The sequence below is a fragment of the Ammospiza caudacuta genome, chromosome 1 (genome assembly GCF_027887145.1).
Source record: "Ammospiza caudacuta isolate bAmmCau1 chromosome 1, bAmmCau1.pri, whole genome shotgun sequence".
NCBI classification, from domain to species: Eukaryota; Metazoa; Chordata; class Aves; order Passeriformes; family Passerellidae; genus Ammospiza; species Ammospiza caudacuta.
Window position 1 is genome coordinate 16,479,469 of NC_080593.1, and position 13,488 is coordinate 16,492,956.

The window sequence follows — 13,488 nt, forward strand, 5'->3', positions numbered from 1 at the left end:
GAAAAGATTATAGAAAAAGTGCCATAGCAACAGTGCCTTAAGAAAAGAGAAAATTAGAAGCATTAAAAAGCTGATAAAATCAGATTTAGGATTTCACGGGGAAATGGAACACAGAAGATGAAAAACATTTCTCTGTAAAACAGAAATGGAGAAGCACTGCTCTCGACTCGGTGCAAGTGTGGAAACAGTTGTTTCGTGGTATTTTGTACATTGCCCAAACTGTTGCAGCCTTAGACACAAATCGCCTGGCGCTTGCATTGAATTTTAGGAAATTAAAAATTTCTGAATGATAAATTAACTAAAAAAAAAAAAAAAAAGAAAAAAAAGAAAAAAAAAAAAAAAAAAAAGAAAGCTAATTTTGCAGACAGGTTTACATGTAAGAGGCTAGGTATTTAGCCACCTCAGCATTGATTAGTTTTGGATGTCTAAGCTCTGATACACATGGCTTCCCATGGCTTCACTCTACAAAATATATTTACAACGTGAAGAATACATCTACAAGAAATCTACATTTCAAGGGTTTTACAAATCATTCTTGTATCTTTCCCCTGAATTTGACTCCCTCCTGTCCCCTTCCCCATGTCAACTTTTTTTTTCTGCCCAGCTCAACGGTCCAAAGTCTACTCAAATGCAGCTCAAAAGTGTTAAGACTGGGCATCAGTTTAATAGTTCCTGTACTCAAAACCATGTGCAATTGTTTACAATTTTTCACACCATGAAGGAATTCTGATTCTTTAGCTTTTCAAGTTCTTTAATTTGTTGCCTCAAAAATAGTATCCTGCAAGAGAAAAAGAAATAAATTAGTATAAACATTTCCACTATACAGATGTATTAAATAAGCGTATACACAAGCACTTCTACAATTTCAGTGAGAGATACCAACTTCCTTAGCCCCATTAAAAAATTCAGATATCAAGTTAATTCCCAATCTGTTCAATAAACTACAGCCATGTGCAGATGCACAAAGGCTTGGTGTGTTTGACATTTTAGTTCAAAAAACTAAGTTGCTGCATTTCTATTACGACTGATACACATTTGTGTTTAGGTCTGCTCTCCACTTGAATGTAGCTCCCAGAAAAAGCAGGACACTGGCAAATAAGCCAGGTAACTGAATAATCTGGACAACAGCATTATGCCTTTGTCATGCAGTTTTCCAGATTGCAAAACAGGCTAAAGTACTCCTTTTATTCAAAAAAAAGCAAGTCTTCTCACTTGCTTTTTTGAAAGTATTTGGCTCTGTGGCTAATGGCAGTCTCTACTTATGGTAAGCTCCAATTTCAAAAACATTTGAAGCATTATTAAAGGGCATCTAAGATAAAAAGTTATAACTACACCTTGCTTAAAAATAAATTATATTGCTCACAATTTCTTAGACCTTTTTTTCTCTTCTTCTGCAGTGACATAACCAATTACCATGACTAACAAACATCTGGTTCACAGGAATTTTTAATGAACAATTTGAACCACTTTTCATGATTCTGAAGTGTAATGCAAACATGTCAGTGAAATAAAATACTCCGGGAGAATTTAGGTTTTATATAAATATTCTATGAAGGCTGAAGTAACTTTAATAAATGCAGAAAAAGGAACACTTCAGCACTTTTGTGGAACACTTGACAAATATGTGCCGACTTCATTAAAATGAATTTTCTACTGAAAAGTAGGTGGAAAATAATATACTAATATGTAGAGAAACTGAAAAGATAACATTTAGCTTCAAGGCATGGGTAAAATATATCAGTCAATGAAAAGTGCCTTTTTACATGCTGTCAGTTATGATTCAAACAATGTATGTGCTTTATCTAGAGATGAAGTTCCTTCTTGCAAGACATTTAAGTAGCACTCTTGTGTGCAGAAGTACACAAATAGTACCATCATTTAAATGTACTGATTTTGATAATCCCATCCTTTGCCAAAACCTCCCCCATCAACTTGGTTACTTATGCCTTGTATTCCACATCTTTGTGATTGCAGCAAAAATAAAAGATACATGTTACTACAGGCTCAAAGTCATAATAATAATTAACCATTGATAGTTTAAAGATACAAAATGTACAAGAAAGAAGGTGCTATTTAATGAGCTGAACAATGACATTTGACATGTTATTTCAGATCAAATGTGCAGAGACAAATGACACCTCAGGAAACTAAAACTGTAAGAAACCAAGCCATTCATTAAATGTTATATAGAAGTTATAATTCATGTAGTGAAGTTATGAAATAAAGCTTCAGAAAAAATGGGTGTTTTCAGTTCTTTATCAGGAAAGGTTTACAAATATATTATAGTCTGATTCTAAAGGATTGTTTCACTATCTGCCAAAATGCAAGAGCTTCTAGAAAATATGCAGCTACTTTTAGCAGCATGCAACACAATTAAGGTGGCTTCAAACAGTAAGTCAGAAGCACTGTATTCAAATTATAGTGTGATTTAATAGTTGGGATAATACCATTGAAAGAGGAAACTGAGTATGAAAGCAGATACAAAATCAGGACCACTGGTGAATATTTTGAGCATGTATTTTATGATTACAGTTTCCAATCTTGCACAAAAGTATTCAAAAGCCTGGCTGTGTATCACTGAAGTGATACACAAGACACCTGCTATCACTGACTTATAGCACATCTACTTTGCTATAAGCAAACATTAATTTCTCCTCCACTTGTAATGTAAATTACACCTGTTCAAACTTGCTCTGGCTTTAGACCTATTGAATCTCTCATATAAACTGTAGTGTTTCAGATCAGGATAAACTGTGCAGACGTGTCCCTATGCAATCTATGCATTATGTATGTGCTGATACTCTAGAAGCATGCTGAAATACTGTGAGTTCATCAGTTCTTTGTAATGCACTAAGGTTTCTGCAAGGAGATTTCTTTTCTATCTCAGTTAATGTAGATACAGAAATTGCCTATCTGGTTCTGCTTAGTGGACAGAAACAGGCAGAATGTACACAGGGAAGACAGCTTGCAAACATGGCAAGTACTGGTGTACTTACAGTCATCAGTAAACAGAACTCATGCAAAATAATGCAAGAATGAAGTTCTAATAACACCCTAAAAACTGAAACAAGCACAGAGCACACACTTACCTTTGCTCACGCAAAGTTGCTTGAATTTCACATACTCGAACTAAAGACCTTAAATTCTTTAATTCAGTACAAATTTCTGACATATGCACACTTCCCATGTTATGGGCTTCCTCACGTAATCTTGATGCCTGCAGGGGTTAAACAAATGTTAGGGTTTTGAATCATGCATTTGAAACAACTGGCAATATCCAGAGAATTGCTGGATCAGTGTCTCTTGAAACAGCAAAGCACTTTAATTTCAAAAGGCAGTATTAAATCAGAAGCACATTAAGTTGTCTACAAAAGCCCATTCTGAATCACAAATAAACAACACTGCTGCCCAGAAACTGTCTAACCTACACTTATGCTAAGGCAGGGCTAGTTTAGACCTTCTTGATCTGAAATGTTTACCCAGCTATCTTGAAAGACAGTATGTGACAGGGCCTGGAGTTTCTAAAATAACCTTTTCAAGCAGTTCAAAGTCTTCAACCATTATTCCAATGGCAGACTTAAATTTCCCATCTAATTAAGCCATAGTGACAAAAATAACTGAATGCCATCATCTTTCCAGCTACCTTCTACCTAACAGAAAAAAACTTTGCAACCCTCTTCAGGTGTTCTCTAACAGATCAACTCCATTACTTTAATATTCCCACTGAGTCAGCTGGAGATAAGCAGAAGTGTAAATTTAAAAAGCACAACTTATCCAATTCCCAATTTGTGCATTTCTTGAAGTGTCATCACTGTACTGGATATGCCTGCAGAGAACTCCTCAACAGCACCAAGGCGACCAGTATAATTATCTGAGGCCCTGTGTATTACACTGCAATAGGGAACAGGACTTCTTTCAAGTGGCACATGGAGAAATTGTTTCAAAATACAGCCTTCCCTGCAGCACTGCTGTTTAGCAACGTTATCCTCTGCTACACTGGGTCTGGCTGGGATGGAATTAATTCTCTTCATAGAGAAGAGAATGGTGCCACGTGTCTGAAGCTGTGACCAAGCCAGTGCTGACAACATAATAAAGTTTTAGCTATTTCTAAGCAGACCCTACACAGCATCAAGGGTTTCTCCCTTTCTCTCTCTGACCTGCTCTCCACACAGCAAATACATTGTGGGTGGACAACAGGCAGGGAGGGAACAAAACTGGGACAGCTGCCCCAAACTGACCTCAGGGATATTCCACACCACACATGTGCCATGCTCAGCAGTAAAACTGGGGGACAGTGTTCTAGGGCTGCCATGGCTCAGGGACTGGCAGTGCACTGGCTGCCTGCTAGTGACTGCTTCTGCAACACTTTCCCCCACCCTCTTTTACTCTTTGACCTGCTTTTACCTCAACTCCCGAGTTTTCCCACTTTTGCCTAATTGTTTCCCCTATCCAACTGGGGCAGAGTGAGCAAGTGGCTGTGTGGTGTTTAGCTGCCTACTGGGATTCATCCACATCTGCTCAGGTACTTGTACATTTAATTTTCCTTCCCAAAAATAATGTTATTTAGCACAGGTCTTCACCAAACTTTTGGCATTTCTCCAGCTCAAAGCAGCATTTTGTGTTCTAATTCCCTACATTAAAAGTTTTAATTTCTGGAGTTTATTAACATCCAGGAGTACCCTGGTGTCCAGTAGGATATAACTGCCCATGTCTTCTCTGCACAACTCCAGTTACTGAATTGTTTTTCAGTTTCCCATGTTAAGTGCTTTTTATGAGTTCTGTGAGGTAATTGCTGTAATTCAAGAATGTTTTAGCTATTAACTACTGCACAGCACATTTCTTCAAGTTCAACTGCTCTAGCACATACCTGTCCTGACTCTTCTAATTTATTTACTTACTTATTTTTCAGTTTATTCTGGCATGTGTTCTTCTGCCTTAAGTTCAAATTACACGATATATCTGGCAGCTATCTGAAGAAACCAAGGCACTGGATTTTTAGTCTCTCCACTTTGATCTACCTTATCTTCTTCACTATGTACTGCACCAATACTTTCATTCACTTTTGTATCAAATATCTCACTCAAGTGCCTCAAGTGCTACTATTCAAAACTGGTCTATAAACAACACCACCATGTGAAGTCATCTGAAATAGCAGACAGGACAATGCAGCATGCAGCAAAAAGGGAGAAGTACCCAACTGAGTACATGACTGCCTAGCATTAGCTGAGTTTTTTGATCTCTTTATTAACAACAAGGGAAGAAGACCCCAAAACCTATGCACTGCACAAATCTGCTTTCTATATTAAGATACTTATGAATTCAGTACACCGTGAAAATAATACTTTCAAAACTACAGACCAAGGCCATAGGTAAGTGTCTGTGCTACACCATCTCCTTCAAGACACCCCACAGCAATGCCTCAGTGTTTGACTCAGTACAGGTAGGTAATTTCTTAAAACAGACTTTAACAAATCAGTGAAAAGAAGCAAGAATCCTGGCAGGTTCTGTTTAGGCTGTGCTTGTGAGAGTCATCTTGCAAGTTACTACCCAAAAGCCTCCAGTGTAGAATTGTGCCAGCATGCATCACTTCTCCAAAAGACCAAAGTAAACTGGGCTAGGTAAGATTATTACCCCAAACAGAGTGCATCAGATATGGCTGCCTGTGGACATAACTTAACCAGATTCAATAACCAGTATGGTTCCTTTGAGTAATACATTCCAAGCAGATGACATGCATCCAGTTTCCTTGTATTATTACAACAGAACAGGTTTCATGCAATTAGCTATAATACATGGATGGCAGTTTGACTGGATTTCCCATTATGTAAAAATAGCCCAAATTCAGTCTGAGTACTCATCAATTCACAAACAAGGTAGAGTTTCTTTTACACTGCGTATAACTAACACACCAGTAACTAAAATCGTGGAGTATTCTCAAATAGTTTAACTCTGTACCTAATTTATAACGTTTTCCACATAACCAAAATATGATTATGAAAAAATATGTTGAACTCTATGTTTTCTGTATATTTCAACAGAACTTTAGCAGTAAGAAAATAGTTATGAGGACAGCTATTCATCTGAGGGAGTATCAAAAGCACTGACACTTCAAGTGAGACTGAAAATACCCAACCACTGAAAGGCAAACATAAAACCTGCAGGTCTGGCCTAATCTCCCTTTCCTCTCTCCTGGCTGAGGACAAGAACAAGGATTTTAATACTTTTAATTTCTAGAAAAAGCAACCCAAATTTGAAGCTACATATGATGCCCTCTCCCAGGTACCAAAGCAAAGGAGCACTCACCTGCTTTTCTGCGTGATCTGCAGGCCAGCCCTGAACATGCTTTATAAGGTTCTCATTGAAGTGTGCTGCTAGCGTAGGTGTTAATGAACACGTGGGTCGTACAGATGGATTCTGTGGTGCAGGTGTTGAGTTGGATGCATTACTGCTAGAGGTATGATTTGGACCTGGTGATGGACTTCTTTGACTACTAGAAGAAAAAATAAAAAAAAGCAAGTGAGCATTTAAAAACATATGCGAACCTATAGAGAAATGAACACTGAAAATTCATTGCCTCCAGACACAAAAATACATAAAGCGTTCAAACCACAAGTAAATACTCCTGGTAGATCAAACCTGGGCCACCTTTCTACAAACCTCTAAATTTAATTGGAACTGAGTGCTACAATGTAACACAAGATTCTGTTATTTGGTAGGGTTTTGTGTTTGTCTGGTTTTTAACTCTGAGAGCTATTCAAGAGATGTAAGCTGTGCCTAAATGGTGCTGGATAGAAAACATACATATATTTATGTTCTTCCTTCCAACAGCTGCCAACCTAAGATTTTCAGTAATGATGTATCAGATGGGAGGCAAACACATTTATTCAAAAGAGGTTTGGCAGAATAATCATTAAGAACAATGTCTGATGTCCTGATCTGAAAATACATCCATATGGGATTTGAGGAGTTTACTACTCATGTCAAAACACAATCTACATGGTTTTGTGACATTGCACATCTTTACTGAATGCACTCAGGATAACAGAAGTATCACAGGAGTAGTGTGTTTGCAGCCACCAAACCTGACTGCTTCACTGGAACATAGCCTAACAGTGATGGTACCTCACAGTTAAATGTTCTTTGGCACTTACTGTACTGAGAAATAGTGGCATTAATTGTGTAAGTGCTTCTCCCACTGGCAGAAGCTTCTCAACAGAGGCCATAATTTCAGTCTATTTCTTAAAACTTCGTATAACTTGCAGGCAAGAAGAAAATATTATAAGGGAGAACTAAATTTTAAAGGACTTGTGATTCATCACCTAACCTGTTGGTCCCTCTGAAGACTGAAAGCATCCTTAGATAAGGCAACTATCTCTCTAGTCCAATGCCCAGACATTTACTGTAATCAACTCACACTTGCAAAGAACTACAGCATTAAGAATTACAGCCAAAAAATTGGATGTCTGACTGGACCTGCTGGAACAAAGCCAGAGAGTCACCAAGCTGACAAGAGGGATAAAGCACTTCTCCTGTAAAAAAGGGAATTCCTCCCCTGTTTTCAGAGCTTATGAGATCCACAGTATCTGGAGCACTATGTAGTGGGAAGCCTAAAACAGGACAAGAATTAAACTGCAACAGCAAAGGAATGTGGCAGAGGACAAGGGGCTGAAGCACATGCTGTATCAGAAGAAGCTTAAAGTTTATTCAGTCTGGAAAACAGATGACTGAGGGGAAGGGGATTGAGGGATCTCTTTGCAGATTTTTTCTACTTTTGGAGAGAACAGACTCTTTTCAGAGATGCACAGTGACAGCACAAGAGGCAGAGACAAGCTGCAACAAGGGAAATTCTAATTAGACATGAGAAAAAAAGAATCACCATAAGGGCAGTCAAACATCAGGAGAACATATTCTGAGATATTAAAAAAAAGTCACCTAACTAATGCCCTTAGCAATTCAAACTTGCCAGTCCTACTCTAAGTTGGGACCAAAGTAGACTGTAGCTAGAATTTCATTCCAAAGTAAATTATTCTAAGTTTCAATGTATTCATTTAGCATCAGCATAGTAATGGTGCAGAGTCAGGCTATTTTTAGTAATTAAGTAGAATTCAGGCATAACCTTATTTACTCCTTAGTTCTACTAAAATTAAATTTCTCTCTATGACTTGCCTCCTCTTAATTTATCAGCCTGTTTTCTTCCACTCCTACTTCATTAGTAAAACTCACTCGAACACATCAGAAATATTTCAAGAAAATAAATAAATAAAATCTGTGGGCTTCTCAAAAATGCAGCTGTACCTTAATTATGACAAAAACACACTGTCATAAAATATCCCAGGCACTGTTGTGTTAGCAGCAGGGGGAGCTATGAATGCAGCAATGACTGTTCCAAACTACCACAGCATTTTTAAATGCTTCACTGAAGGGAAATACTTGCCTTAGCTGAGTTAAAGACTGACTATGCCACAAGTAACAGAATGCCTCCAGAGAGGCAAAAATATCTGTATCAAGGGTATTAAAACATGATGGTTCTGAAATATGCTATTACAAACGTCAAAATTTTACAACCTACAAAAAATGCAATGAAATACCTCCCTTCACAGCACTTCCCAAGGTAAAGGAAAATTTTTCTCAGTCCTTTCTGAAAACAGAGAGAAACTACCAACCTGATGAAACTATCAGTTATGGAAGCAATAATTTAAAGCAGCCATAATTGATTGTGTGTCTTTGGAATAATCTCTAACACACAGATTCACTGTATGTCTGCATTGTGTTAAGTTCCCAACTTAAATGGCTGAAATGTTCACTTCTTGAAAGTTAACATTAGCTACTCAGATTTTCTCACACTGTGTTTCCACCCCAACAAGTCAAAAATAATTTTATCTCCATTAACTTAAAACTTTTAATGAGCCAAGGAAATGCAGCTGTGATGAACTTCTGCTCAATTATTCAGCATTTAAGCGGGAGAAAAATGCAACCTTAATTCACAGAGTAAAAAGATTTTGGACCATCTGTCCGCAGTTCAGTTTGCTAAATTGTTGTTCACTCCTATAAAAGTAAAAATTGCTCCCAAGAGCAATTCCCAATCCAACCAAGTACTTTCACTTACAAAGGAATCATCTGTTCCATATCAATTTAGACATACTGCCTGGACACAGCAAATCCTTTGCAGGTAAGTAAATCAGTATCTGAACTGCTCCACCTTCATTCAACTGCACTGCACTCAACAGAAGAAAATACCAGTCACACAGGTTTTTCCAAGTCACCTATTCCTTAATCTCCCACTTGCTGCAAACGAAACACTTCCAAAGCAAACTGAAATCACATGAACTCACGATGCACAATACAGCAGAGTCACAAACATGTATTAATTTCAGAGACACAGGACACTGAACAATATTAACACTGTCTCAGTACCTTCACCCTGGCCTGCACACTGCCTCCTGCCCTCAGCCACAGTGTGTGCTGCCTGCACAATGCCCCTGCTTCAGCAGGGCTGGGGCAAACTCAGCTTCCTCCAGCAAAACGCTGATGCCAAATGGAGCAATGGTTTGCAGAGGGACAGCAGATCCCTAAACTCACTGCAGGTAAGGATCATGCTGGAGTACAAAGCCATGTAACCCAAAGGAAGGGTGAGGCATGGACTGGCAAGCCAAATGCCCACCAGTGTGGGCAGAGACTCTAAGGCATGGTGGTTTCAAGAATAAGACCATCTTTCTTAAGATTTCCTGTGCAGAGAGGGTGACAAGCAAAGAATAAAAGGGTCTGTGACTGAGAGCTATTCCCCAAAACCTCACCACTCCTCATAAAAAAAATTCAGCTTGCTGCAAAATGTAACTTTATCTTTGGTACTGTAATTCAGAAAGATTTAAATAGCACCATTCATAATTACTATGGACGGGAGCTGGACACTGTGCCTTTATTCTCCTAAAAGAAATAAAGAGTTATAGACTTGTAATCCAACAAAGCTTAGAATCAATTGTCTGTAAAATAGCCTACATGAAAAACTCAAAACTTCTGACGTGCTTGTGTCTGTACCCTCAAACTGCTCAAACTCCAGGGTCTCCAATAAAGCCAGCTTCTGGAACAGGACTGCCAAGCACACAACAGATAACCCAGTTCCCCAAAAATCCTCCAAATACACATCTCTTCTCCCCACAAAAACAGTCAAAACCACCAAAAAAACCCAAAAAAACCAAAAGCAAAAAAAAAAAAAACAAACCCAAAACCAACAAAAGCAACAAAGAAACAAACAAACACCTCAAAAAAACACCAACCCACCACCAAACAGAAGTCCCCTTTGTCATTAGTCCCAGAAGGGCAGATAAAAGGATCTCACTATTTTATGATCTTGAAAACACCACCAGCACCATATGTAGCTTCAGGTATGCTGACAATGCCAGAGTATTGGGTTTTGGTTTTTTGCTTGTTGTTTTAACACTGCTACACACCCCACACCTTATTCAATCACTCTAAAAATCCAGCTACAATGAACTGCAGATTTACAGAACCTCTAAAATGTCAACTTCTTCCTACCAGAGCTCTATACCATGACTCCATCACATATCTGACCTGACCCATGATACATCTTTGGTTACAGCCCCTGGAACCAATATGACCAAATGCAGATCATCTGCCACTATGAAGATTCCATCTTCCCACAAGAAAAATTTCAAAGATACAGATTCTGAACCCACCTTGTAAATCAATGGTTAAATGTTGGTATCATGCAACATCTTAATAAGTTGCAATGTTGACAAAAAAGTCTGGCCAAAGAAAGGTATTTGTGAAACTTACTTAATTTTAATGTTTTTCATTAGAGCAGCAAAATCACCTGACAAATCAAAAAATCATGCTAATTCCAGAATCAAATTACACTACAGCAAGACACTACAAACATCTAACACTACGCATCACAGATTCTCTAACTGTACAGAGACAGAAACTACAAACTATGAAATCACAATCCAAGGAATCACTTATAAAATTGACACCAGAGTGCCAGAACACAACCATGTTGCTTCTGTGAGAATGGTCTAATGACTATCCCAAAAATGGAGAACCTACCACATTAAATATGTAACAAAGGTACTTGGCTGCATCATCTCAGTAGCAGCAGTTCAATAAACTGGCCAAAGAGAGTCCACTAACTGCAACATACACAACACACACTGAATGCAGATAAAATCTAATGACAGAAGAGAGAAGCATTTCAACGTACCTCGAACGCTGAAGACTTCGTGGAGAGGCAGGTTCGTGACCCGCCTGCTTGTCAGCTATTACTGGCTGCTGAGGTGCTGCCTGGGAAGCTGGTCCTTGTTTAACACCTGGAGTAGCAACCTGCAAAGTTCAAAACTTCATTAGAATTCCTGCACAGTAAAGAGAAAACAGAAAAAAACAAGGAAATTACAGTTTCAACACCTGTAGGGTTTTTTGTTACAAGGCCTTTTGCTGACACAATTTTTATTATCTTCACAAGGTGTTATTTAAAAAAAATTCTAGTTCCCCAGCTGTGCAGAAAGATTTTTTTTTACTAAGAAGGGGTTATTAACAGACGTAACAGAAGCAAATTTAGACCCATGTGATTTGTCAAAATATTTCAAGCTTGTATTATCTTTGACTGTAAATTCCATCTGAGCACTGAGCTGATTTTCAACCTCAGAAGAGTTGTTCATCACCCAAATAAAATCTTCATGTATAAATTTAAGAGTTCCCTACTTGAAAATATATTACACAGTGTCAAGAACATAACTACATCACAAGCATATTAAAAACATCTCTATCAAAAATGGAAAAAAACCCTAAAGCATATTTATCAGTTTGCTGCTCTCTCTTCTCTAAGTTCTAAACTCACAGGTGACTACAAAAATAGTCATCAGTACTTTCTTGCTTTTCCCTTGTAGTACACATTCAGAGCAAGGTACTAAGATACCAGCAGTAAGATAAAGTCTTTTCTATGAATTTCTCAACTACATCAGGATGAGAAGTTTGGGAATCTAGTAATGTCTAATTTACAGCAAATGAAGTCCAAGATATATTTCATCTCGCCCAATGCTTTGCATACCAATTTTGAAATACGTACAAAACAGGCTGAGCTTCAAAATTTATCCTCTACTTCCCAAAGTTAAGCTAACAATATTGAGAGAAAAGGGAGAGAGCAAAGAAAAAATGGCTTCTAGGGATCCATATAGACAAAAAAGCCAAATTGTCCAGCCTCTCTGGCATTTGCTGACTTCACATTAGTGTAGATTACTAACTAGCAGTCTCCTGAACCTCCAAAAATTCTCTACTTCAGAAACTATGACTTCTATGAAACAAACCACAGATGGTAAAATAAACTCAAGACATAACTTGATTCATTTAAATATGCAGTGGGGAGGTCTTAATGTAAATTCAAGCTCTTAAATGTCTAAGAGGAAAAGTAACAATCAGTACTGGTACACACATGAAGCTTTGCAATTCATTGTATCACTGTCAATCAAAAGAAACTGGGAGAATCACTTGATTTTCTTTGTACCCATGAAAAAAATCTGATGAGAGAAAATAAGGCATTTTGAATATAATGAGGAATGCAATGTGTTCTCCTGAAAAGTATTCCTCAAAGGCATCCAAGACATTAGAGGTTCACTTGTGAGCAGAAAACTGAGAAAAAGACACCTCAGCTAAGCAGAAGTGGTGATAGAGAAGACAGATTTTAGGAAGGTAGGGGTTTCTTGGGAAGAACATCAGGAACTTGTATGTTAGCTTCAATTTACATTTCCCAGTCACTGATCCAATGAAGGAATTCTGAATGAAGAGAGGTGAGGGGGCAGGAAGGGAAAGGGACATTATGTTATTGATCTGTAAACACCTGGAACATTTCTACACAAAATCTGAGACTACTTCAAGTTAATTTCCCCAAGAAGTTCTCTCCCATTCTAAACATCTTTTATTGGGTAAGTCTAAATAATTGTATCAGTTGTTGCCACTGAGGTATGCTTTTGTTGCTATTTAAATATGCTAGAATATCAATGCCTTGGTAAAATCCCCAGACAGCATCTGAGGCCAGCATTAAGAATTTCCTCAAGAAAAGTAAACTAGATTTCATGCTGGAGCTGAACTGCTAAAATACAGTCAAGTAGTTGCTTCCAGTTGTTTGTTTCTATTGGGAAAGATAACATACATATTTTATTATCCTACACACAACTGTTAGCACATGGATCTATAGGAAGGATATTTAATATTATGTATGATGATTTCTTACTGCAATATGGCATAAGGCAAAAGGAGCTCACCTTCTGCTGGGATGATACTGGTGGCGTAGTCATCAAAGGTTTCAGTGGAACAGTGTTAGTCTGCGGCGTGCTTATCCTTGGAGACACGTATGATCTTGGTGATGAGGCATCAGATGTTAAAGACATTGGAGACTGATTGGATGGCTGAGCTGTAAAGACAAGAAAAACGCTTTTAATAAAACCATATCCTATCATAAATGCAAATTAGATTTTCTCT

The 13,488-nt window shown here is 37.9% G+C and overlaps 1 protein-coding gene across 3 annotated transcripts in view; it reads right to left on the reverse strand.

Annotated features, from left to right (window-relative positions):
* Positions 1–457: 457 nt before the first annotated feature.
* The window catches only part of WAC (WW domain containing adaptor with coiled-coil), a 52,398-nt gene continuing 39,367 nt past the window's right edge, over positions 458–13,488 (reverse strand). Inside the window, exons 9-13 of one of the 3 annotated variants that reach the window (XM_058819393.1) lie at positions 13,272–13,420; positions 11,219–11,337; positions 6,304–6,490; positions 3,090–3,217; positions 458–778 (exon numbers count right to left, since the gene is read on the reverse strand). In XM_058819393.1, the coding sequence (XP_058675376.1) occupies positions 709–778; positions 3,090–3,217; positions 6,304–6,490; positions 11,219–11,337; positions 13,272–13,420 (653 nt within the window). In that variant the 3' untranslated portion in view covers positions 458–708. The remainder of the gene's footprint in view (positions 779–3,089; positions 3,218–6,303; positions 6,491–11,218; positions 11,338–13,271; positions 13,421–13,488) is intronic. The other 2 variants (XM_058819233.1, XM_058819314.1) reach the window with 2 other exon arrangements.